The following is a 23100-nucleotide window of genomic DNA, read 5'->3' as shown; positions in this document are numbered from 1 at the left end:
TGGATCCCTCAGGTGCACAATCCCTCTCGCAGGCATGAGATGGAGGATAAGGGATTCATTCCTGTCCCCGGTGAAATCAATGTGAGCTTTGCTATTGAGACAGGTCAAATGTCAGTCTCAGTTGTTCGCTCTTCCTCAGGATTTTATGCTTTGTGCTCTCACTATCAATGAATCTCTCTTCCTGTCTCTTTCCCACAAGCTCTCATCCATCCTGATTTGAAGTCACCTCCAGTAAGTGGTTGTAATGCTAGTTCTTTGCTTTCCTTGCAGAGAGGACACTCCATAAATCTAACATTAGTCATGGCATCTGGCGAGAGATACCAAGGATAGGCTGCTTTGACTCAGAGGTTGTCTAACCGTATCAGCCCCTGTGTTTTCCTTTCCCTTTAGAGAGCTGAGGTCCCCTGCAGGAACCAGGGCTCATTTCATGTGAGCTGATGCAGCCATGCAGTCTGCTCAGGGCCAGTGCCGACACAACAACGGTGTAGAGAAGCCACATGGCGGTCAGCTCCTTCTTCCCTGGGCAGTGTGGTTGGACCTGGGCTCCCTTTCCAACACCTCAGCCTTCTATCTGGTCTGAGCAGGACAAGAAGCTTTCAACAACCAGAAATGGGGGAAGCTTATGTGCTTTGTGGCTGACGGGCTCCATTTTCCCAGGCAGTCACATCTAGACAGGTCTCAGAGGCATGCAGTGACAAGTTGGCCATGTTTGTTGTTACTGGCGACTACAGTGGGATGAAGAAGGGGCTGTGCCTTTGCACCAGGTAAAAGGCTTCCCAGATAATCTCTGCGATGGGCTTCAGTCTCACTCCTCATGGGAAAGGAGGGCTGCACCTCACTGATGGAAGAACAGGACTGCCCAGTGTCTGATGGATACTGAGTCCTACATGGGTGCTCCTTCCACCGCCATATCACTAAAAACAAAGAGCCAGGTCTTGTTCTTGGGCTTTGAGGCCAACTGCCCCAGCACAGCTCATGTTTACTCAGCTAAACTCTTTCAGCCAGTGTTGCTTTGTCCATCGTGTCCATTGGGAAGGGTTCCTCCACAGCGCTCACCCTGAAACTGCACCAGGGCTCTTGTCTGGCAGACAGCTGCTCTGAACCAGTCAAAAGCAGACTAACCTCAAAATGAGCCAGATGATGAGGACAATGCTCATGGTGGGTCTTGGAGATGCTTAGATTTACACCGAGGGCCTTACTCCAGTGTAAGACTGGCATTATCAGGTTTAACATTTCACTTTTAAAATAATTTAGAGTAAACCGGCAAAAATTCTGTGAGTCACTAATAAATCAGCTCAGATGGTCCACGTGTGAGAGGACGTGTGCCTCTGTTTTAGTCTATCTGTGTTCACATACTTATTCAGATATAAAAGGTAAAATGTTCTTACATGGATGGCCATAAACCCTCTGTACAAGAAACACTGGGAGAGGCTGGGGAAGGGATCCAGCAGAGAACAGCAGGATGCTGGAGTACATGGGCACAAATTCATAAAACCAGCAGTTCTCAATCAGTTATACGTCTGCGTCTGTTTTAAAATGACCTTGCTTGGAAGTGAAAAAACAAGAAGGCTGCGAGAGAAAGGAGGAGAGGGTTAGGATATGATCTTTGTTCAGGGATGTGTCAGAACAGCATGTTGTTTTGGTTTATAGCTGCTGAGGAAAGACAAGATGGAGTAGGGAATGTAAAATGACAGAGAGTGAGTAGATGTGATATTTGCCTGATGTATTTTGCTGGTAATTAGTATAATGCCAATTAGATACAAGTAATCTTTTTTCTTCTTCTTCAGCTATATAAGTTATTGCTTGAAAATATGCCAACTAAAACCAAGATATTAAACTTTGAGGGATATAGAGATCTCTGTTCCTTGAGGATCTCTAGATGAAATTACCCAGACAACAGGGATCTTGACAAAAGCAAGACTTATTATATCTAGAAAGAAAATGAATAAAAGCAAAAGAAATTGTGTATTCCATGTCTAGCGTCTTGCTGCTTATTAGCCACACAGGAAGGGGCACCCACAGAGATGCAGATAACTCAGTCAGAGAAGGCAAATATCTTGCCTTTCCTGATAACAATGCTGCTTCAGTGCTATTGTTCACCCTATCAGTTTCCCTCAGCAGCCAGACCCAGAACCCTTCCCATGTTCAGGCACTTCCCTGCCACAGGTAAAACCTCCTGCCCACACACATTTTATTTTTCATTCTCCAAGCCCTGTTTTCTCTCTTTGCTAACCCACATCATAAGACACAGGACTTGCATTGTTTTGCTTCTTGGTCCCTCGGGACATAAACATCCTTAATGATGATTAATGGCTTCCTTCGAAGGGTCAATTGCTGATCCTAGACCTCTCAAATCACAGATCCTTTTGATCTTTCTACCTGTCCAGTTCTGGGCTGCTCTTTCAAACAGGTACACCACTGCTTTGCTCAATGCTACACACATTTTTTCTGCTGCTATGGACTATGCATAAGGAGCAGACCTGCTATTACCATCTTCTCCCTTTTGAAGAATAATCTGTAAAAATTTGCCCTTGGACTGATTCTGGAAGTTTTCATAGATCTCTGTTGAACCGTGAAATCAAAATCTTCTTGTGATCATCCTGCTGTTCCCTTGTGCTGTGCTTTGGGGGTGACAGAGCTGGCAAATCCCCTTTGCCAATCTGCCTCTAATGGAAGGTGATGATGTATCCCTGTTGTCCTGCCAGGATGTTAGGCAGCAGGTTTAATCCTCGCTCGTTCTTTAAAGTGTGTTTTATTCATTTTGCGCCTTTAGGACTGCCTCTGGCAGGTCTCCCTCGAGTGGTGCAAACTTTATTGCATCTAACCTCTAGCAGTCTGTAAACTGCAGCACCCAGGGATAGCTGGAGGTTGATATTCCCTATCGGAAGTGATTATCCTTCTTTTTCCCACTCTCCCACAAGAGCGCCTTTCTGCCATCCCAACAACAAACATGGAGCAGAGCAGTATTCATCAGGATCTGGGTTTTTTTCCTGGGTCTTCCCAAACAAACCATAACCAGTCTGCCCTGTTCCTAAACCTCCCCATTTGCATCAGCACACTGATATCCTCCTGTTTGCTCAGAGCTGCCCCTTTAGCAAGCTGCATTGGCAGTGATACCTCCTATTTTTACATGAGGAGGTAACTTCTCCCTGGCTGCGGCCATCAGCACTTCAAATCCTTTCAATGCCTCAATGCGGAATCGTGCCAGCAAGATGGCAAGTGGTTCAATTCAGAAATGTTAACCACCTGGGTTGATTTCTTGGCATGTATTTTGGCCACACCACAGGAGGATTTGACCAGTGCATATGCTGCTTCTGCCATGTGCCAGCCACAAAATCTCTCCCCATTTAGCTTCCACTGCAGATTTTCAGCCTCTGAGTCTGGGTGTTTGAAGTGTCAATAACGTGCATTTTCAGCTGGGTTTATGGCATGTCTCTTCACTGCAGGGAAATGGGCTGGGTAGTTCGGAGGTTCAGGCTGTCCTGTGTGGGCTACTCTTGATCTTCGAGCAATCAGCAGTCAGACATCCTCATTTGGTATTGGATCATTCCTCCAAATTTTCATGACCATACCCCTGGTCTAACGCTCACAAAATTGCTGTATGTTGGATTTCATGTGCATTTGGTTCTTTGTGGCTGGGTGTGGTAGCCGGGTCTATATGTGCATCCTCTGTCAGCAGACAGACTTTTCCTCCTCAGGGCAGCCCAAGAGCATCAGCCCTTGATTTAGTGCCCATCCCCTGATCCTTCAAATACCCACCACAAATTCTGGTAAGGATCTGGCCTCTCCCTTCTCAGTGTCTGCATTATGGTTCAGGCAACTATCACGTTTCTACAGTCAGAACAGACTGTAAAAAAGCTGAAACGACAAGTGAATGTGCTCACTTTACTCTTAAGCAGCCCAGGAAAGATCTGTGGAAGGAAAACAAAGCATACGCATGCAAATCCATACTGTCATTTCCTCTCCCAGTTTCCTTGGGGTTTGGCTTGACTCTCTTCCAAGGGCTCTTCCTTCTCCCCTGCTCTGCTTCTCTCCTAGTGGTCTTGGTTTTCTTTGTTTCCAGATGCCCTTGTTGAGGCAAGCCCTTTTCATAAAGTTGTGATTTCCTTTGTCACTTAAACACCTATGTGACTTCAAAGGCCTTGAACAGAGCTTTGCTGCATGGCTACTGGCCCCCCTGCAAGAATAATTTCCCCTGATTCATTGTCCTGCTAGTGAAAGGTTATTAAATTGTTGATGGAGCTTAACAATGGTTTTGTTCAAAGGCAGACATGCGTATGCTGGTTCTTTTCTCCTTGACACAAGAGCTTTAATACAAGCGTACAGTGAAAGGCAGCCACCAAGGAGCAAACACAGGGAGTGCTCATAAAACCAGACTGGTATTCCTAAGTCGTCCCTGTGCACACAAAAACTGGCGCACCTTGCAATGCACGCCTAGGCTGCAATGCACTCCTTGCAATGCACTACCTGCTCGCTCCTGTCTGACACAAGCCTGTAGGTGAGGTAAGACAACTGGTCTTGCTGAAAATTAATTAAAAACAAATTAATTAAAAAAATTGAAAATATCGTGCATTAATTCTTGCTCATATGATTAGGACACTAGGAGGACTGAGGAACTAGCAGGTGAGCAATGGTGGGAGAGGGCCACCCTTTTCAGGAGCAGTGGAAGGACTGTACAGTGTTGGCATAAGGCTGAAACAATTGCTTTATTCCTCCTTCTCAGAGCATGCCAAGCACATGCATACATCTCCCAAGCAGTCTGTGCCGTCAGAGCAGCTTTTGGAACCTGCAATGAGGCTCATTATATAGACTGCGCAGCCTCAGGCTGCTTGACATTTTGTATTATACAGACTTATTTTCGATTGCTTATCACTTCAGCAGATTTCCAACACTAAAGCTTGAATTTTCCATGCTGGGTTTCCCTCAGGTTGATTTCTTTTTCTTTTTTTCTTAAGTTTTAGCAGAGGTGTTCCAGCTGTTTTTTGAGAACAAGACATGCTGTCTCAGCCCTGCTAACAATCTGGTTATAAGAACTTATTTTCAAGAACCATTAGCTTAACCATGCTTTGGAAGAGAGGTGTGGAATTTGGCATGGAAGCTGTCAGCATCGGTTGAGGGTTGTTTGCCCCAAAATGGCTGAGTGTCTCATTGAATGTATGCCAGCATGCATCTCTGTGTAGCTGTGCCCACACACCGCTGCGTGGCCTTCAAACAACAGCATTTCTCAGGGCTTATGCATCCTTGACCTCCCTCAGAGACCTGGTGCAGGAGCTTGCTGCAGTTGCTGTTGCTTGATGGACATCCCTCCTGTTGCTTGATGGCATCCCTCCTGGACATGACCCTTCCCCAGTACTCTGGGGGTCCCCAGTTTTCTTTGGGGTGCTGGGTACTGCATGGCACGGGTTGTTCCTTTCCTATGGGAAGACTGAGTGTGGGTTGCTCTGCCACTGGGGCATGTGGCACACATGGGCTCTGGTGTCAGGGTGCATCTGAGCGTGCCTTGCCGGGAGAGCTGCTTTGCGGCAGGGTCAGGGATCCAGGGTCCTGATCCTGCTGGAAGATGGAGCTAGCCTGTAGAGCCTTCCAGCCTGCCTGTGGCAGAGGCAGCTTTCTTGGCTCACTCACAGGCTGACATCACGGAGGTCCATCCAGAGCTGAGAGGACCCTGCATCCCCCCCCCCCCCCCCAGCACCGTGGCTGGCAGACTAGCACTGGGGCTGGAGCTTGGTCCCTCCCTGTCCCCGGGCTGCCAGCACAAAGGGACTCTTTCTGTATCTTCTTCTCCCTTTTATTGTCCTTCCTGGGGCATGTTCCCTGCCCTTCTCCCTCTTCTTCCCTGGTGAACTGGCAAAGGCTGCCTCAGGCTCCAGTGCCCTCCCTGATTAGCTGCTGCCAGGAAGGGAAGCACGACTGCAGCTTTAATTAAATGATAAGGGCAGAGCCCCGGAAGTGGGGAGATAAGTACAGCAGTGTCTGCTACCACACTTGCCCAGGCTCTTTCTAATTAGCTTTGAGAAGCTCTAGAGAGGAAGATTAACCCTTGGAGGGAGGCTGGCTGGAGCTGTGGGCTGCAGCAGACAGAGGGTGCTGAGGCCAGCCCCAGGGATGTGGTGCTGCAATTCACCTGGAAGCGTGTGTGGGATGTGGGCTGGACCCCTCCGTGTGCTCCCCCGAGCCCCGTGCCTGAGCAGAGGGGCTGGGTCAGAGAGGATTACACCCCTACCTTTCACAGGCTCAGGCACAAGGTAAAGCTCAAGGATTAGCCACTCAGGTTCCTTCTGTAAGAAGCATTTTCTGCTTTAACACATCCTATGCCTGGCAGCTGTGGGGTGGCCTGGGGCATGTGGGTTGCCGCGCTTGCCCTCACTGCTGGTCCAAGGCTTTCAGTGCAAGCGGAAAAGTGTCCCCAGCCTCTGGAGCAGTGAGTGGCAGGAGCACAGAGCACAATCCTCCTGCAGGAGCCACAGGACAGGTCTCTAGTCCCCTCCAGAAGCCATGATGTGTCTCAGTGATGCTCTGAGAGGAGAAGGGAGATGGGGTGAGAGTACCACTGTATGTCAGCAACTAAGGTGACAATAATAATATGGAACAGGAGCTCCCCAGGACCTGGTGCCACAAGGGCCACAACCTCAGCTCTCCTGCCATTCACCCAGACGCAGCAGACCCTGGCTGGAGAGTGCCAGAGAGAGAGCCCCAGAATGCTGGGCACCTCAGCTGTAGGCATGCGGCAGCTAGGTCAGCAGGTAGCCAGAGCTCTCACCAGCATGGGTGCCACTGCCCCTGGTCCTCGTGGCCTGGCCCCTTCTGGTCACCCCCCACCCACCAGCTGGCAACACACCCATACCCGGGGCATGCCAGGAGGCTCTGGTCCATGCATCCCTGTGTCCCTGGGGAGCCTCTGGCTGGACAGGGGGACAGGTCAGCCCCACAGACTCAGGCTGGGAGGATCTGGAAGGAATCCTATGCATGGGAGGCATCGGCAAAGGCTAGGTAGGAATGTGGAAGGAGCAATTGTGTAGGTATTTGGGCAGCAGGAATGCGCATACAAGGCATGCATGAGCTGACAGCCCCGGGGATAGCAGGTGGTGTTCCTCTGAGTATTTACGTAACCATCATTAGCCCTTGCAAGAGAGGACTCAAAAGCCAGAAGAGCCCTGTGCTCTGACATGCCTCTCCTCCTTGGGTGGGGGGGGAAGAAGGGCGGCTGCTCTACTGCCCACAACTTCTTGTCAAGACCTTTGTGCACTCCTGAAGGTACTACAGGAGTTGTTACTCACCTGGGCTGGATATTGCAGGGGCAAATAATGAGACTGGGAAGATAGTTTGGCTATTGCATGGTTTGGTTTGGTTATTGCGTGACTCCTCAACCTTTCTGGTGGTTGTTTGTTGAATGTCTGTTGTCTATAGGTGTCATGAGAAGTTCTTGGTTGGCTAGAGGACAGTGTTTGGATAATATAGGAACCAGGATTTAATTTTGGAGCTAGACTTGTTACTGTGTTTTATACAATGTGGGTGAAGAGGATTGCCCAGTAATGCTCATTACTTGACTTTGTTTTCAGTTGTTTGAAGTTTTGGCAAACTCTAACTGCAAGGACACAATTTTTCCTAGTGGACAGGTGCCAAATATTTTGAAAAGTGGCAGTGAAATCTGTCCGGGTATTTCACTTCCAAAAAGAGGTAGGAAAGGAAATTGCTATTTTTTTCTCAATAGCAAAGCAATCCCCCTATCCTCCAGCCCCATGCTTTACAGAAGTAATTTTCTGTGATCTGTTGACCCCTTCATTGTACCTTCCCCAATTTCTGCAGCCTGTGGGGTAGAGTCTCACTGGCAAAGCCTCTTCTTCCTGAAAAGCCTGGTATATCTCCCAGGTGGTTCTGCCCTCTCCCCCCGAGGCACAAAGGGACCACAGGGAAAGTATTTTCCACCAGAGCATAATTCTGGTCTGCATCATGAAGCAGACTTTCATGAAGCAAATTAAGACTGCATGTACAATCCTAATTTTGGCATTTCCTAACCTTTGAACCCTGTAATCCTATTAAGGTAGTTTTTAACATAATTATTCAGTAATTTAATGTAATAATTCTGCTTTTTATAGTCCAGCGAAGGTTGAAGCCCCACTGTGTCAGGGTAGGAGATCATGTAAGTGGCACCACAAGCACAAAATCTGTTATAGGCAGATTGAATTTCTTTCGCTGGGTATCACAGGGATTGCAGTGAAGCTGGGGGGCAGATGGTGCTTTTGGGAGTCCTGCGGTTGCTGTAGTCTGTCGCTGAGCCCTGTGAGCCCTGCCTGGTCCCTGCAGGAACACGGTCAGTGTTCAGAGCCACCCATCTGGGTGCTCCTGCTGCTGGCACAGGGTAGGGATCGCCTCCCGTTGCTGTGGCGATGTGGCCATGGGATGCCTGCGCTTCTCAGCCAGCCTGCCAGTGTCGCACAGCCGCCTGCAGTTTGCAGGTGTAATGGAAGCGGGGAGGTGGTCCCTCAAGCTCCAGCTACAGCAAGCAAGAGAAGAACGTGTCCTCTGGGAGCCTGGGCTCAGGCCCTCGCTGCTGACAAAGTGGTTTAGCACTACCTGTGCTGGTGAGGCTGAGGCTGGTGGGTGTATCTGTCCACATTAATTATGTGTCGGTTCTGCTGTGATACCCTTGGCAGGATCTGGGAAGTCATTTGCCTCGGTGCTGCAGTTAGTGTGTGTTGTTGTAATATACTCCAGAGGCCATGGTTTGATCCGCGCGTGCATCTGTGCACTGACAGGCCATTAACTTTGGAGCAAGCTGTCTGTACTGGTGTTTAGATACTATTGTTTAGCGTGAGGGGAGAGACACTCAGTGCTGTAGGGTCTGAGGAAGATGGCTGTGCACATTATATCTCGACTTTGGTGCCTAGGAGAAATCCATCTGTGTGCTGGGATCAGTCTGAGGATCTTTCTCAGTATTTATTGAAAGAGTGGGTGTTGCTCGTTATTGCCCTGAGAGCTGTAGGTGTGGTGTTGAACTGCAGTAACCACCTTTACGGGCAGTCTCAGATACCAGAAGCCATCTGTCTGCATGCTGTAGTGAGGGTGTTAAGTTTGGAAAGCCATCTGTCTGGGTGTTGTAGTGCTAGAATTGGTCCCTGAAGCCGTCTGTCTGGGTGTTGTAGTGCTAGGAATGGTCCTGCAAACCGTCTGCCTGGGTGTTGTAGGGATGATGTTAGCTCAGTCTAGGAAAAATAGGGACTGACGTGGACTGCGGGGAGCAATCCGCTTGTGCTTTCAGCTTCCAATATTTCTGTACTCACTGATCTCTGGAGCATTGCTGTGGAAATGGGCAGCAGTCCAGCAGCCTTCCCCAAGGCCTGGAAATTGAAATTGGTGTTGTGCTTGTGCTGCTCTGGAGGTAGAGGGCTCTGGTCACATCCACATGTGATGTGGGAATCAGAGGCCGGAAAGGAGATGGACTGAGGAGATGCAGAAGGTGAGCTTGCTGCTCTGCTCCCCTGTGTCCCGAGGGTGGGCATTCCCTGCTGAGGATAACGTACTGGCCGTGCCCACCTCATCTGGGGATGGGACCTTGAAGAGGGACCTTGTGTCTGGGCTTTGTAAAGGAGCTCACAGCTACCTACAGCACAGCGCCGCTCTCCCAAAAGCCCTTGCAAGGGGAAGACATGTTGGGAAGGACTCACCGAGCTCCTGTACACCAAAGGAAGCCCACGCTGAGCTGGCCAGGTGGGGACGGGCTGTTGAGCATCTCTTGCTGCCAATGTGGGGGACTCCTCTAGGCTGCTGGGTTGGGCATGCAGCTGCAGGGGAAAGGCACGGAGAGGGGTAAGTCAAGGGGTGGGATAGTGCAAGGCACTCATTCCAGCAGTGCCAGGATGCAAAGACGTGAAGAATAGCATAGCATGGCATAGCATAGCAATGGGGCTGCTGGTATAAGAAAATGGGATGTTGGGGCACACTATCCAAATAGCTGTACTGTTAGGGTGTAGTGAAGAGGGAACAGACCATGAAGCAGTGGTGCCTGGAGGAAGCAGCACTGCAGGGGAGTGGTATCTGGAGGGAACAGCACTGTAAAACATGGTACCTGGAGGAAATGGCACCATTAGAGCAGTAGTGCCTGGAGGGAAGACAGCAGTGGGGGGAGGCAATACCTGGAGGGAGCAGCAGCACAGAACGTGGCACCTGGGGGACGTGGCACCGTGGGGGACCAGCACCTGTAGGCAGCAGCGCCATGGGGGAATGGTGCTTCCTGGTAACGGCGCTGCGGGGGAACGGCACCTGTAGAGAGCAACGCCACAGGAGAGTGGTACCTTTGGTAACTGCGCTGTGGGGGACAGTACCTGTAGGGAACAGCACTGTTGGGGAACAATACCTGTAGGCAGTCGCGCTGTAGGAGAGTGGTACCTATAGAGAACAGTGGCATGGGAGAATGGTACCTGTCAGCAGTACTGTGACAGGGGAATGGTGCCTGTAGGGAACAGCACTGTAGGCAACGGTACCTGTAGGTGTGAGTACTGCAGGGAGTGGTACCTGGAGGGAGTGATGGTGCAAGAGAATGGCACCAGTAAGCTATGGTGGCACAGGGGAATGGTCCCTACTCTCAGGAGCTGTGCTGTAGGAAGGGAGTCGTTGGAAAGAGCAGCACCAGGGAGGCTGTTCCCATTGCATAGATGCTGTAGGGGCAGGCAGGTAGGACAGTGCTGCTGGGATATGATGTCATGGGAGGTCACCGCTGTAAGGGATGTCCCAGGAGTGGTCCTGGGGGCAGAGCTCTGAGGGCTCGGTATGGGAGGAGGGGTGTTTCCCTGTGTCCACACCAGGGCAATAGAGGTGGTAAAGCTGCCTGTACGGGAAACACTGCAACCTGCCCTGGCTGAAAGACAGCCATTTTGAAGAAATACCTTGCACCCCAGCCCTCAGTTTGCAGCATGGGGTGTGCTCTACCCTTCTACCCCCTGACTGAGGCTAGAAGAGTGCTTTTGGACTCTGAACAGGGGTAGCTGGTTGAAATTAATGGCCAATGTTCTCCATGCCACCAGGTAGAGAAGATGAGTCTTTCTGATCTAACACTTCAGGAAAGCATCCTGCTTTGCCTCCAAGCTGCTCCCCATAATGTCATATTCCCCATTTCTCCGTACCACTGAACCTCTCCAGTCCCTCCTAGCATGCTGCGCTTCCCTCTTCCTCTCTTCTGGGCTTCTCTGCATCCTCTGCTGTGCTCTGCTGTGTCACATCCCCACTGTCCCACTGTCTTTCCTCCCAGAGCTGCTCCACTACATCCCCTCACCCACAAGATCTGGCCTCCTGTGCTGCATCATCCCTGCTCACCCGACGCTGCACACCATGCATATGGTGCTGATGTCTGATGCAAATGGAAGACAGGGATAACCAAACCAGACTGCGGACATTGCAGATGGTGGCAAAAAAAAAGTGGTTGAGGCTGGCTCTCAGCCTCTGCTTGAAGCTACCTGGCTTGCAGTGGGCGAGTGAACCTCTGCATGTCTGTTGCAGGAGATGGAAGTGACTGCTGAATGAGGCTGCCTGCTTTTGTCTCCTGTCTAACAGTACTCAAGTGCACTGTTGAAATCCCCCACTAAGAGCAATAATACTATTAGAGGAGCCCTTGCAAGTGGCTGCAACAGGATGTGTTCCTGCCCTCCATGAGGATATATAGAGAGAAATAATTAGCAGCAGCACCAATATGTGCCTCTTCCCGGAGGAGACAGCCTGGCACAGTCTCCTTCACAAAGATGAGAGGTGCCCTGGATGTCAGGAGACGAGAACAGCTACACCAGCATCGAGGACAGAGCCATGGCTTGAGAGAGCTTCCCCTCCTCCAGCCAGAACAAGGGCCCAGGGTGCATCTCTGAACAACTGTGCCCCCTTTTCATCTGAAAAGTTCAAAGGGATGCATGCGACTTTTACTACCCCAGATTCATTCCTATGCAATGTGCCGAGGCAGAGCAGCCCCGAGGCATATAACAAGAGGATGCCAGAGAAATGCAAAGCTATAGAAAGGCAGGAGCCAGAAGACTGTGAGGACTGTGAATGCCCAAACAACCGTGCAACCCTCCTGGCTGTGAAGTACAGCCTTCTGGCATGGAAATGCCGATAACAGGATGGGCCAGCCCTCTGAAGCAGCGCAGGGAGAGGGCAAAGCTCAGGAAAACAGGGCAGCTGCACAAACATAGCTTTTACTTTGCATGGCCAGGATGCCGTGGAGGAATGAGATGCTGAAGAGGGCGTGGCCATCCTCTTCTTCACCTGGGAACTTTGTCAGATTTCAGGGGGTCAGAGTCACAAAACTGCATTCCTGGGGTGGAGGAGGGATCCAAAATCCCATCTACACTTCGTAAGGTGAAGTGGGCACCTCGACCCCAAGGTGAAGTTTGCGCTTTGCGTCCTCACCACACTTGCAGGGCATCTAGAATCAGCACTTTGTGGGCAAAATTTCCACCAGTGTTTACCTGCAAAGAAGGATTTTTGCTTGTCTGTGGTGGCATATTGAAGTCTCTGGCCCACCGGCATACGCAAAGAATTAGGCCGTAGGGTTGTGTTTGCTCTAAATCACAGCTATTCAGAAATTACACCCTGCCCTGTTCCCGGGCTTTTAAAGCAGAGCTGGTTGTGCTCATGGCACATAATACGCTCCTTTAGTGGCAGAGCTCTGATGCCAGCATCTCACTGCAAGTAAAGGGACAACGCTGGAAAAAGACTTTGGTGCCAGAAACAGACAATGGGAAAACCAGAATAAAAGACCCTGAACACAGCGTTCCTGCTTGATCCTGCGATTTCTAAGTTGCCACTGGTGTGAGGAAATCACCATAGCTTTGTTCACTGGAGAGGTAGCTTTTATTTCAGTCCTGCCAGTACCCTCCGTAGACTCAGCAAAGCACCTTCTGCCAGAGCAAGAAGGAGTGGCAGTCATCCACTCCCCACCCTGGAGTGCACAGCACCAAGGCATTTCTGGAAGCAGAAATGATGATGAGCCATCCCATTTGTCCAGTAGGAAAGTAGATGAGAGAGAGACAGCGATATTGCCTCTGTTCAAGAGGAGTGAAAGACAATGTAACATGACCTCAAACTGGCCACGCCAGTGGCCACCAGGGCATCCTGTTGTCCTGAGAGGAAGAGCTGGTGGATCATCTAGGACACAGGCTCCAGTCTCTGCTTTGACTTGCACAGAGTAGAGGTGAAAACTGAGCTGTCTTGCCTCTGGTTTCGTATCTTGCTTTCTATCTGTAGCTAGGAGAAAGAAATGAGACAACTTTCCACATGCTTAGGAAATAGGACAGTTGGTCTGTGATCAGCCCTGAGAATGACCCCAAAGACATGCACTGGCAAGCTATGCTCTCACACCGGCTTGTGCAGGCATCTTGTCCTCTGTGATGCTTGGGCTCCTGCTTTTGCACCCTGCAGTGTGAGCATGGCTGTCCCCTGCGCATGCATTCGAGTGTGCCCGTTTGTGGTGCGTGAGCACGTCAGCACACATCCAGCTGGGCTGTATCCGTGTGTGTGTGTGCACATTGCCATGTGATGCACAGCCCCAGTCCCTCTGCACACAAGGGCTTGGGGTGCCACAAGCCAGGTGGCTTCAAGCTTTGCCTCAGGTTCCCATGTGAGTCCTGCAAGGTCCAGTGGCCTCCAGGGAGGCTAGGATAAGGTTGGAGAAACTGGTGAGAGATCAGCAGTGGTGGCCAAGCAGCCTCAAGGAGGCTGGAGCAGGGCGAGGAGAGACCAAGGGACTCCTGAAGGCAGTGGGTACCAGAGGGATGCTGTGGGGCTCGGTGCAATGCGACGGGGAGGGCTGGCAGAGGCTGAAGGGTCCAGGAGGATCCTAAGGGTGGGTGTGGAGGCTGGGGGCTGTGCAATGATATGACCCTCTCGTCCTTTTTCTGCTCCTCATTAGAGTCCCCTGAGCGGAGCAGGCTGTGAAGGGGGTCTGCGCTGAGGTATGTCCTTATGGCTTCTGCCAGGATATCACAGCTTACGTGTGCACCAGGGGACGGGACACAGGAGGCGGCTCCCAGCATGGGGAGCAGTGTGGGAACCAGAGCCTCTGCAGGAACCAGGGGGAAAAACTGGTGTGCCTCAGCCCCCAGAGGAGCTGATAATTTGGGATACAGTCACTGGGGGTTGTTTTAGGACAAGATATGCTCAGGCACTGGTTTGCTGCTAACTTCGCCCCTTCTTCCATGCCTATCTCTTTAGTTCTCACTTATGACCCTTGTCAACCATTCCCAGCATTGTATGGAGCCTTCTCCTGCAGAGACCTTCCTCGCATCCCAGGGTTGCCTGTGTGTGAAAGCTGTGTCAGGGTGACTCAGGGATGCCTGTGTCCGAGAGCCCTGAACTGGTGGCAGGTGGGACGTGCTGACGAAGGCAGAGCCCCCAGCACGGTGTGAATGGCTCTGGTTTGCTTCTTCCCAGGGCTGAGGGAGTGCCAGTGGGTCTGTCCTTTTCTGGGAGAAGGGGATTATGTGTACCAGTGTGTATCTGGTGGGAAGGAGCATGCCCTGAGCTGGTGAAAGCCCCATATGTCTCAGGTGCCCAGAGCTTCTTGGTATCTCCCTCCATCAGTCTGCAGGGATGTTTGCCAGCAATGCAGTGGAGTGAGCTCCTAGGTGGAGAGATGGAGAAGACTTCTGCAAACCAGAAGGGACACCTGCAAGTCAGAGCAGTCTCAAGGTCATGAGCAGCCCCCCCTTTCATCCCAGCATCAGCACCAGGCTTGATCTGCCAGCAGGTGCTTGTGGTAGTGGGTAGTGATGTGTCCCAGGCAGTGGCAGGGGGCTATGTTGTGCCCCAAGTTGGGGTAGATGGCAAGGAATGGCTTGTGTCTGGGATGGCTCTTGGAGGAACACTTTCCTCTGCATGGAAATGCCAAGTTTCAGCCTCTGAAGACTTGTGACAGGTGTTCCCTGTGTAAAGGACAAATGGCCAAGGCTCAAGAAGGCCTTGTAGTGTCTGGAGTAGAGGGTGACTGGTATGTGAGGACACCAGACCATGAACTGGTATAGCTGGTGGTCAGAATTTCGCAGCTATGCCAGGAGCAGGGAGCTATTGATGCCCTCAGATACTTGGCTCTCTCAGGGGCAGGTGTTTGGTGCACAGAGAGGCTTGAGCGCTCCTGGGGCAGGGACTCATGAGTATCAGATATGTCCAGCCTCTCTGGGGGTAGACATGGGTTTGTCCATGTGTGCTTTGCTGCACTCAGGGATTGCAGGCTCCATGGGAGATCAGCCGATGTCTGAGGACTTCTGGCTGGGCTTGGGGCTCCTACTGATGTGTGCTTGGGGAGGCTTGCAGTTGGCCTGGCATGCCTAATGGCGAGGAGGGCAGGGCTGCTCAGGGATGGTGCTCAGGAAATACGGTTGTACCTCAGGGCAGTGAAGAGCCTGACTGTGTTTAGGGCAGTTCCCTGTCTCTGCACGGTGAAGCTGTCAGTGGTGCCCAAAGGTGCTGGACCAAGGGAGTTCCTGGAGCCTAGCAGAGTCCAGGTGGTGCCCACAGCTATGGGGTGATGAGTCCCATGGCAGCCTGTCTTCTGCTGTGCAAATCCAGGCTGTGGAGCCCCTCCTGTATAATGCTTATCTCCAAAGGGGGTGCGCTTAGTGAGCTCTGCCCCATGCTCTGCCTCCCATTTCTCTGCACGCATCTGCTGCAGGGAGGATGCTTGTCCAGGGGGATCTGAGTCTGTGAGCTTGGATGGGAGGCATCAGCTGCCAGGACCCCTGGGTTCCCCTCCCAGCTCTGCCTTTGCTACCCGGGTGACCATGGGTCCAGCTGTCCCCTCCCACCGCAGGAGGGTGCGGTTAGGATGGAGACAGGCTCTGCTGCTCATCCCTGTGCTCCATCCTCACGTCCCAAGCCAGTGGTACCCAGGCATGCTTAACGATGCTCTCGCTTGCTTCTCTGCAGATCTCCGGCCTTTGCCTGATGTAGCCATGACTGGGACCTGTACCCGGGAGTGCACAGAGTTTGGCCACTCCGATACCTGCTGGATGCCCGGCCAGTCCTCCCCCAGCCGCAGGCCCAAGAACGCCCTCAAACTCTCCACTTTTGTGCCTTACCAAGACAGAGGGAGTCAAGAGCAAGTCGGGAATGGCAGCCCCAGACTCTCAGAAGAGCGCAGCACCAAAATGGCCAACCTCCGCCTGCTCCCCACGTACAGTGCCTTCTCCAATAGTAGCCATGAGCCCTGCAAGGACTCTCCCATGGAGGAAATTCCTCTCACCCAGACCTCGGACTTCCAGCCAGCCACCACCCCCTCGTCCCAGACCACCAAGAGGGAGATATACCTGTGAGGCTGGGCATGAGGGGCAAGGAGTAGACGCGCTTCTGAGGCCAGTGTCCAGAGGAACATTTTAAACTTCAATGCTTTATTGCTCCGGTGGCCTGATCTCCAGGCAGTGGGCTCAGCGGACAGCAGGGCAGGGCAAGGCAGGGATGAGAGGAGCGCCTTTTTAACCCTTTGTTTCCTGGGGCCGGGGGTGGGTGGGAAGGATGAAAGCATCCAAAACCCAATTTCCGAGCACTTGTGGGTGCATGTCTCTGAACTGCTGCATCACTGGGGAGGGCTGGGCAGGCTCCTGGTGAGGAGGGCACGGCTGGGGAGAAGGGCTTACGTACCAAAGGTCCACGCAGCGCTGGTGGAGTTCCTGGGGCATAGGACAAGGGGTGTCCCCATGCACGGGGAGAGAGCTGCCTGTCTCTTTGCTGTAGACTCCTGTAAATACGAATCTTAGGAATGACATTCAAGTCCTGCCTGATCAAAACTTTTTATTGTCCTTGAAACAAAAGACGTTTAAACAAAAACAAAAAAAAACACAAAAAAAAAAAAGAAAAAAAAAGGAAAACAGAAACAAACCACAGGGAACAAGTTCCAGCTTTGAATGGTTTGCTGCGTGAAAGAGCCCATGGGAGCGCAGCGTCCGGCTCACACTCATGTTCTATATTGTAAATAGAGATGTGACCAGTCCCTGAAACAGCAGCTGGGGAGCTGGAGGAGAGGGGCAGTGTCCTAGCTGGACTGTAGGGACTTTGCTATTTTTCAGCCTGGTTCTCTTTCTGAACGTTGTCACTGTGCCCACAAGCTGCAGGGTGCCTAGGGACTGCCCGGTGCCATAGGCGGGGTCTGCTTTGCCGGGGTGGGGGGGGTCCCTGGTGGTGGCCCTGCGCCCGACAGGTGGAGGAGAGATGGGGAAGCCCACAGTCAAGGGACTGGCTGGGTCTGGAGAAGCCCTCAGTCCAACTCTGCTGGCAGGGAGGTCATCATTGGCTGTGGCGTCTCAGCCCATTGCCTTGTGCCTCCTCCGGGGCAGGGGATGCCCATGAGGCCGGCTGTGCCAAGCCTTTGACCTCCGTCCTGTCCGCCTGTAAGCCACCATTGCCTTTGTGAGGAGGAGCTTTGTCTCAGGGTCACACTGGGGGCCACCAAGCCCCTGCCCGCTGGACTCCCGCTGCCCTTAGGCCACAGGGCCACTCTCACGGGATCCAGCTTTCTCTTCCATTGTCAAAGGTCAACGAGTTTCCCTGGCAGGTCCCCGCTGCCTCGGCATCCTCGGCTCCCTTGCAGGGTGCCCAACCGGGGCAACGCTGCACATGCAGTGGGGAGAGGACCCCCTCACCCCTCAAGGGACTCCCCGGAGGGGGATGCCTGGGCACTTTCCTGAGCCTCTCTGTTCCCTCGGGAGCTGGGGCAGAGTCCTGTTTTGGGGGGCTTCACATGCACCCCTGGCAGGAAGGGTCCTGGGGACTTGCGCCTCATTCCTGGGTAGCCCTTCCCGGTCCTCCCCTGCCAGGATGTGGGGAGGGGCTGTGCTGCACCATTGTTCTTCCCGTACTCGTGCATGCATCGATCATCTTAATCTCTGGGATCTTCCTTAGGGAGCGAGGCCAGTGGTGACTGCAGGACGGTTCCCCTCATGGCTCATCTTCGGTCCATGCGGTCCATCACCGTGGGGCTCACAGATGGCTCTGCTGGGCTCGACCAGCATGGGGACACCACAGGGACAGGGCGCCCCAGCTGCTGCAGGTCAGAGACTGCCCTGCCAGAACTGTAGTGCCTGTCAGGGTGCAGCACGCTGGGGGCCCCCCCTGCCCATCCTCCTCCCCACCTCCAGCATCCCTCTCTCTGAGCAGCTCCTCTCCCTTTGCTTCGGTGGTGGTGGCAAGATGCGGCCAGCTCCCCGGTGAGGCTCCGGGTAACCTGAGGACATGTGGTGCAAGCTGAGCCTGGGTGACAAGGGAAGGGCGGCAGAAGGTGCCTGCTCGTACCCGCACCCTCGTGCCCCAGCCCTGCTCCTCACCTTCCCTGGGCGACATCGCGCCGCACTGCATCGCCCGTGGCCCCAGCACCTCGGCGTGCCACCCGGGGGAGGCAGGACCCTCCTCCCGGCCTCCTCCTGCTGCTCCCCACTGACCAGCCGGAGGTCCCTTGAGGCGGGTGCGATGCTCCAGGTGGATGTCCGCCCGCCTGCCCGCCTGGGCATCCCTGCTCTACCCTTGCCTGCGGTGGCTGCCTGGCGGGGCCCACATTCCCCTGGCCTGGCTGCCTGAGCAGGTCATGCTCCTGAACTTGTTTTTATTGTAGCTCTGTAGTTTCAGGGCCAAACTGGGCAGAATGTGCAATTTGGCCGTGCTGGCCAGGATCTTTGACTCCACTGCCAACTCGACTGCTCATTCCTCCCCTCAGCTCAGGCAGTGGCAGTGTCCAGTGCCCCTCTTGGGGACCTCCCGGGAGAGCAACGTAGCCACATCTGAGGGGTGCTTGTCCAAGACCAGCTTCCCCTGGCCCCTCGCCTGCGGGTGGGCTCCCTAACTTCTACTTGGGGTCACCAGAGGGACCCTGAAGCTCAAAGCCCTGCAGCTGGAGTTGCTGTCTTGTCTCCTGGAGCACCTGGCGATGTTCTCAGTTCAAGCATGGTGCAATGGGGGGCTGAGTGCAGAGGGGGTCCCAGAGGGGTGGGAGGGATGGGTGCTGGGGATGTGTGCCATGGGGAGGCGGGGGGGGGATGAGTCTCGTCGGGGTGCACAGAGGGATGGTGGGGCTGGGTCTTTGGAGGGGAGCACAGTGGGGAGAGGGCATAGGTATCTGAGGGGTGGAAATAGGATGGGTGTCTAGGGGGAGCATGGGTGGGGGTGAGGGTGGGTCTGTGGGGAAGAACAGAGAGGGCAGTGGGAATGGGTCCTCCTTGGGGTGCTAAGGGATGGGAGGCTATGTGGGGTGCAGCAGGGATGGGTCCCTGGGGAAGAGAAGGCGCTGGGCATCAGTCCTGGGAGAGGCAGTGCTGGGGATTTCTCCCAGGATGAAGTTGACAGTGTCACTGGGGATCAGTCCTGGGGGAGGGTGAAGAAGAGGTGCGGTCAGAAAGAAGCTCATTTGCACAATTATAAGCCAGAAGAATAAAGCCTCTGTGCATGTGGCAGGGGGAAGCTCCCCACAGGCTCCAGTCTAGACAAGCACAGGGAAGAGGAGGGGGGTTCGACGCCTCTGGGGAGGGGTTCACTGTATCTCACACTGCACTAGGACAAGCCAGGGGTAAAACCAAAGGTGGGAGCCAGGGAGCAGGCGGGCTGCGTGGCAAGGATCTAAGCGACCCCTTTGTAGCTCTTCAGTGTTGGTTCTATTTATACGAGATTTCATTTCCTTGCTTGTGATGCCTTGTTTTTTGTACAGTTTTATGTACATGCAGGTGTAGCTTTTCTAAAGGAGAAGTCCTATGGCAGAGTAAAGTACCCAACTATTTTTCAGATGGTGACCTGTGTCTAAGGCAATGCCTCTTGCTAAGGTTGTATTGCTCTCAATGTGTGATGCATTTCCCTGTGCGGGGAAGGCTTTGGGCCTTTGGCTTGGTTTTCCCCGGGCGCTGTGAGCACAATTGATTCCCTTGTAATTCTTTCTGTTCAGAGCAGTGAGCATGACACCGTCGTGATCCCCTTTCTGTTCTCTCCTGTTTTGTTTGTTTGCTGAGCTGTCAGATGACCAACTCCATTGTAATTAGCCCTTCCTAAAGCTTTACAATAAAAGTGTGAAAACCTGCATGCCTATGCCTGATGGATTCTTCTCACGTGTCGCATCCTTAGGGGCAGCCTGGGGCAGCCTCAGGGAAGAAAGCACATGGAGGCAGTGAAGAACCTTGATGGCTGTGGGGAGATACCTGCTCCTGCTGCCCTCCTCCAGGTGCAAGGAGCCCTGGTGTGGCTGCTCTTGTCTCCCCGCTCCTGTTTTCCAGCTTAAGGATGTTTCTGCTCAGGTACGAGTAAGATAACCCCACAAAGCAGTTTGCCACAGACCAGTCTCCTTTATTGAAAACCAAAATGTTTCAGTGAAAAGACATCTTCAGGCCCAAGGCTGCCTGCACTTGTTTGTCACCAGCTAAGGTGGGAACCAGGGAAAGTCCCACCAACCAGCTCCAGACTCCCTCCAACCTCCATTACTGCTCCTTGGAGATCTGATGCCATTTCCCACCATTTCACTAGCTCCTTTACCAAACATGGTTGATTTTTTTTTAGGTAGTTTAGACCCTTTGGAAACAGCTGGGTCACTTCAAACCAGGGCACATTTGCAGCTGCTTCCTACCACAGCTGCAGGGAGCTTGCTCAGCTGTGGTTGTTGTGTTTTCCTGCTTGCCTTCGCACAGGACTGCGGTAGGCAAGATCAATAGCTGTACAGGGTACTTTCTTAGCTTAGAGTAGAGATGCTTCCCTCGTCAGGTTACATACTGGTGCTATGTGTCTCAGCTGTGTTGGGCTCACACACAGCACTGCACCTCTCTTTGCTGAGCCGCAGGCACTGGGCTTACTGTAGTCTTAGCACCAGGCACAGACAAGACTCACCCCAGCTTGGAAGATGCCAGCAAGTGTCCCTGGGAAGGAAGAATTTCCAAATGAAGATGTAGACCATCATCCCCTCGGGGTTTTGTAGACACTCCTTTTCTACCATCCCCTTCTCCCTGGGCTCTCCTCTGGGCCATGCAGAGGGGAACTGATGGCCCCCACTCCAGAGGGATCGTGTCCTCATGCATGAGGGAGTGGGGGGCTCTCAGCTGTGCCTCTGCACAGGCACACACCAGCTGGGCAGCAGGGATGTGTCTCTAGGGGTCCTGAGGCCACCAAGTGGCCTTGCTGCCTGCTGATGCCCCATCCCAGGGAAAGAGGATCCAGACGTTGAAGATGGTGCCAGACTCCCACAGCTGGCACAGGGGGGCAGGTAGCACCCACACAGAGCTGTCAGCACCCACCTGCACCCAGGATAACTGGGATCACCTAAGAGTGTCTTCCTAAGCAGAGACACAGTCCCAGGACCTCCCTGTCCCTGCTGAACATACCTGACCTTGTGCCATGCCCTACAGTTGGTCCTCATGCTCCCTCCTCCTCCCAGTCAGCCCAGGCTGTGCAGACCCCCTGCGCCTCCCATTTGTGCCTCCTTCCCCTTCTCTGCTCTACCCTTCTCTGCCCCCACAGCACGCCCCATCCCACCCACCTCCTCTGTTCCCTCCTTGCCTCTCCTGCTCTACTCCACTGTGCTCCCCCCTGGCACCCCCTGCCCTCCCCTCACCCCACCCCAGTGCAGTAAGCCTTCCCAGTCCTCCGGCACAGCCCTGAGCATCACATCCAGCCAGCTATGTGCTAGTCTGGAAACTGTTTGGTTTCCATAGCAGCACACATCGATTACCGGCGTGGGAAGGGGCCTCATGGATGCTGCTGGCAAGGATGATGTGGCTGCCTTGTATGGGCTGGGGTTTGGACACAAGGCTACCTGGTCAGTACTGCCCTTGGGATGGGTTTCGGTGCCCAGTGAGGCAGGTGGATGTGGAAGGGGTATCCTCCAGCCCAAGATGGTCCCACTGGGCTGGGCCTCACGAGCAACCAAAATGGAGTCGAGTGACATGGCCTCAGTGTCCCTGCTGAGTCCACCAGTCCTTGGAGGTTTGCACAGCCCGGGGCTCCACAAGAATCATTCCTAGCCTAAGGTGAAGGAGATTGGAAGCTGCTCCTCCTGCCCGCTCCTTGGCAGCCTCCCCTGGGGTGGGGGCATCTGCAAAGAGGGGCGATGGTCTGACGGGCTGCCAGGTGGGGATGGCGTGTGAAGGGAGATGGGCTGGGCAAGGAACTGCTTGCTGCATAAGCTTTGTTCTGACCTGGGTTTTTCAAGTACATCTGGTTTAATAGGGTCCTTGGCTTACAGCAGGAACTGGGAATGTGCCCGTCCAGGGACATCCATTTTGATGGAAAACTTAATTCTCGTGTCTCCTGAGGGCCTGACCTTGCAGCTTCAGCTGTCCAGCTGCCTGCACAGATCTGGCAGATTCATTTTCAGTGCTTGCATGGTAAAGTGGATGAGGTTTGGGATCTCTTTCTGGCTCTAACCAGGAGGGACCAGGTGCAGCGGCACCATCTTCCTCATGGAGGCTGCCTCTCCTGAGGCTCTCTCCCAGCATGGCTTTGCTCAGTAAAAAGCACCGTGAAGTTTAAGGCAGTGTTGTCAGTAATCACAGAGGATCTGTGCTTACTTGCTTCCTTGTCTCAGTTCCTCAATTCTAGAGCAATGGGCACTTCTGCAAGCTGGAAACAGGGAACCAGGTGGAAATCTCAGAACTGACTGATGTATTTTCACTGGATCTTTAAAGAAATAAAATGATCCTGAGACGGTTCCTGGGCCAAGCAGATCTGATGGGAGGACAAAGTGAGCCAGCAGAGCTCTGCACAGAGCTGGCTGAAGTGGTCAGACAACAAGTTCCCACCAGGATGGCCTTCTTGCTCGGGTTCTCTCTTGCAAGAGAACATTATTCTCTCTCTCCATTGTTCTCTCTTGCAAGAGAACAATGGAGCGGCACAGCCTTTTCTGCCTACCTGTGCTGTGATGGTGGCCACAGATGCACTCCTGGCATGGGAGCAGGGTACTGGGCCACTGCAGTGCCAGCCTGATACTTGGGGAGAGGTTCAAAAAGAGCTGAAAGCAGTTTAAGAACTGACACTATCTCTTCTGGCAGGGGATGTGTTTACACCACAATGCTCACAGGCAGCTGTGGACAGCTGTGGGGCCACAAGAGCAGGGCTGGCCATGGAGAGGGCAGTGATGGGCTTCAATAACCATACCCCATGGTGAGATAC

At 53.1% G+C, this 23100-nt stretch overlaps 1 protein-coding gene across 4 annotated transcripts in view; it reads left to right on the top strand.

Annotated features, from left to right (window-relative positions):
- PCDH1 (protocadherin 1) overlaps positions 1-16743 on the top strand; it is a 53388-nt gene extending 36645 nt beyond the window's left edge. For 3 of the 4 annotated variants that reach the window (XM_075510100.1, XM_075510101.1, XM_075510103.1), the window contains one exon: positions 15904-16743. In XM_075510100.1, coding sequence (XP_075366215.1) covers positions 15904-16289 — 386 coding nt within the window. In that variant the 3' untranslated portion in view covers positions 16290-16743. Of the gene's footprint in view, positions 1-13891; positions 13935-15903 lie in introns of all 4 variants that reach the window. The other variant, XM_075510102.1, reaches the window with a different exon arrangement.
- The last annotated feature ends 6357 nt before the right edge of the window (positions 16744-23100 follow it).

The sequence above is a fragment of the Mycteria americana genome, chromosome 8, assembly GCF_035582795.1.
Source record: "Mycteria americana isolate JAX WOST 10 ecotype Jacksonville Zoo and Gardens chromosome 8, USCA_MyAme_1.0, whole genome shotgun sequence".
Lineage (NCBI taxonomy): Eukaryota > Metazoa > Chordata > Aves > Ciconiiformes > Ciconiidae > Mycteria > Mycteria americana.
Note: the sequence above shows the minus strand (reverse complement) of the source record. Positions and strands in the feature narration are given on the sequence as shown.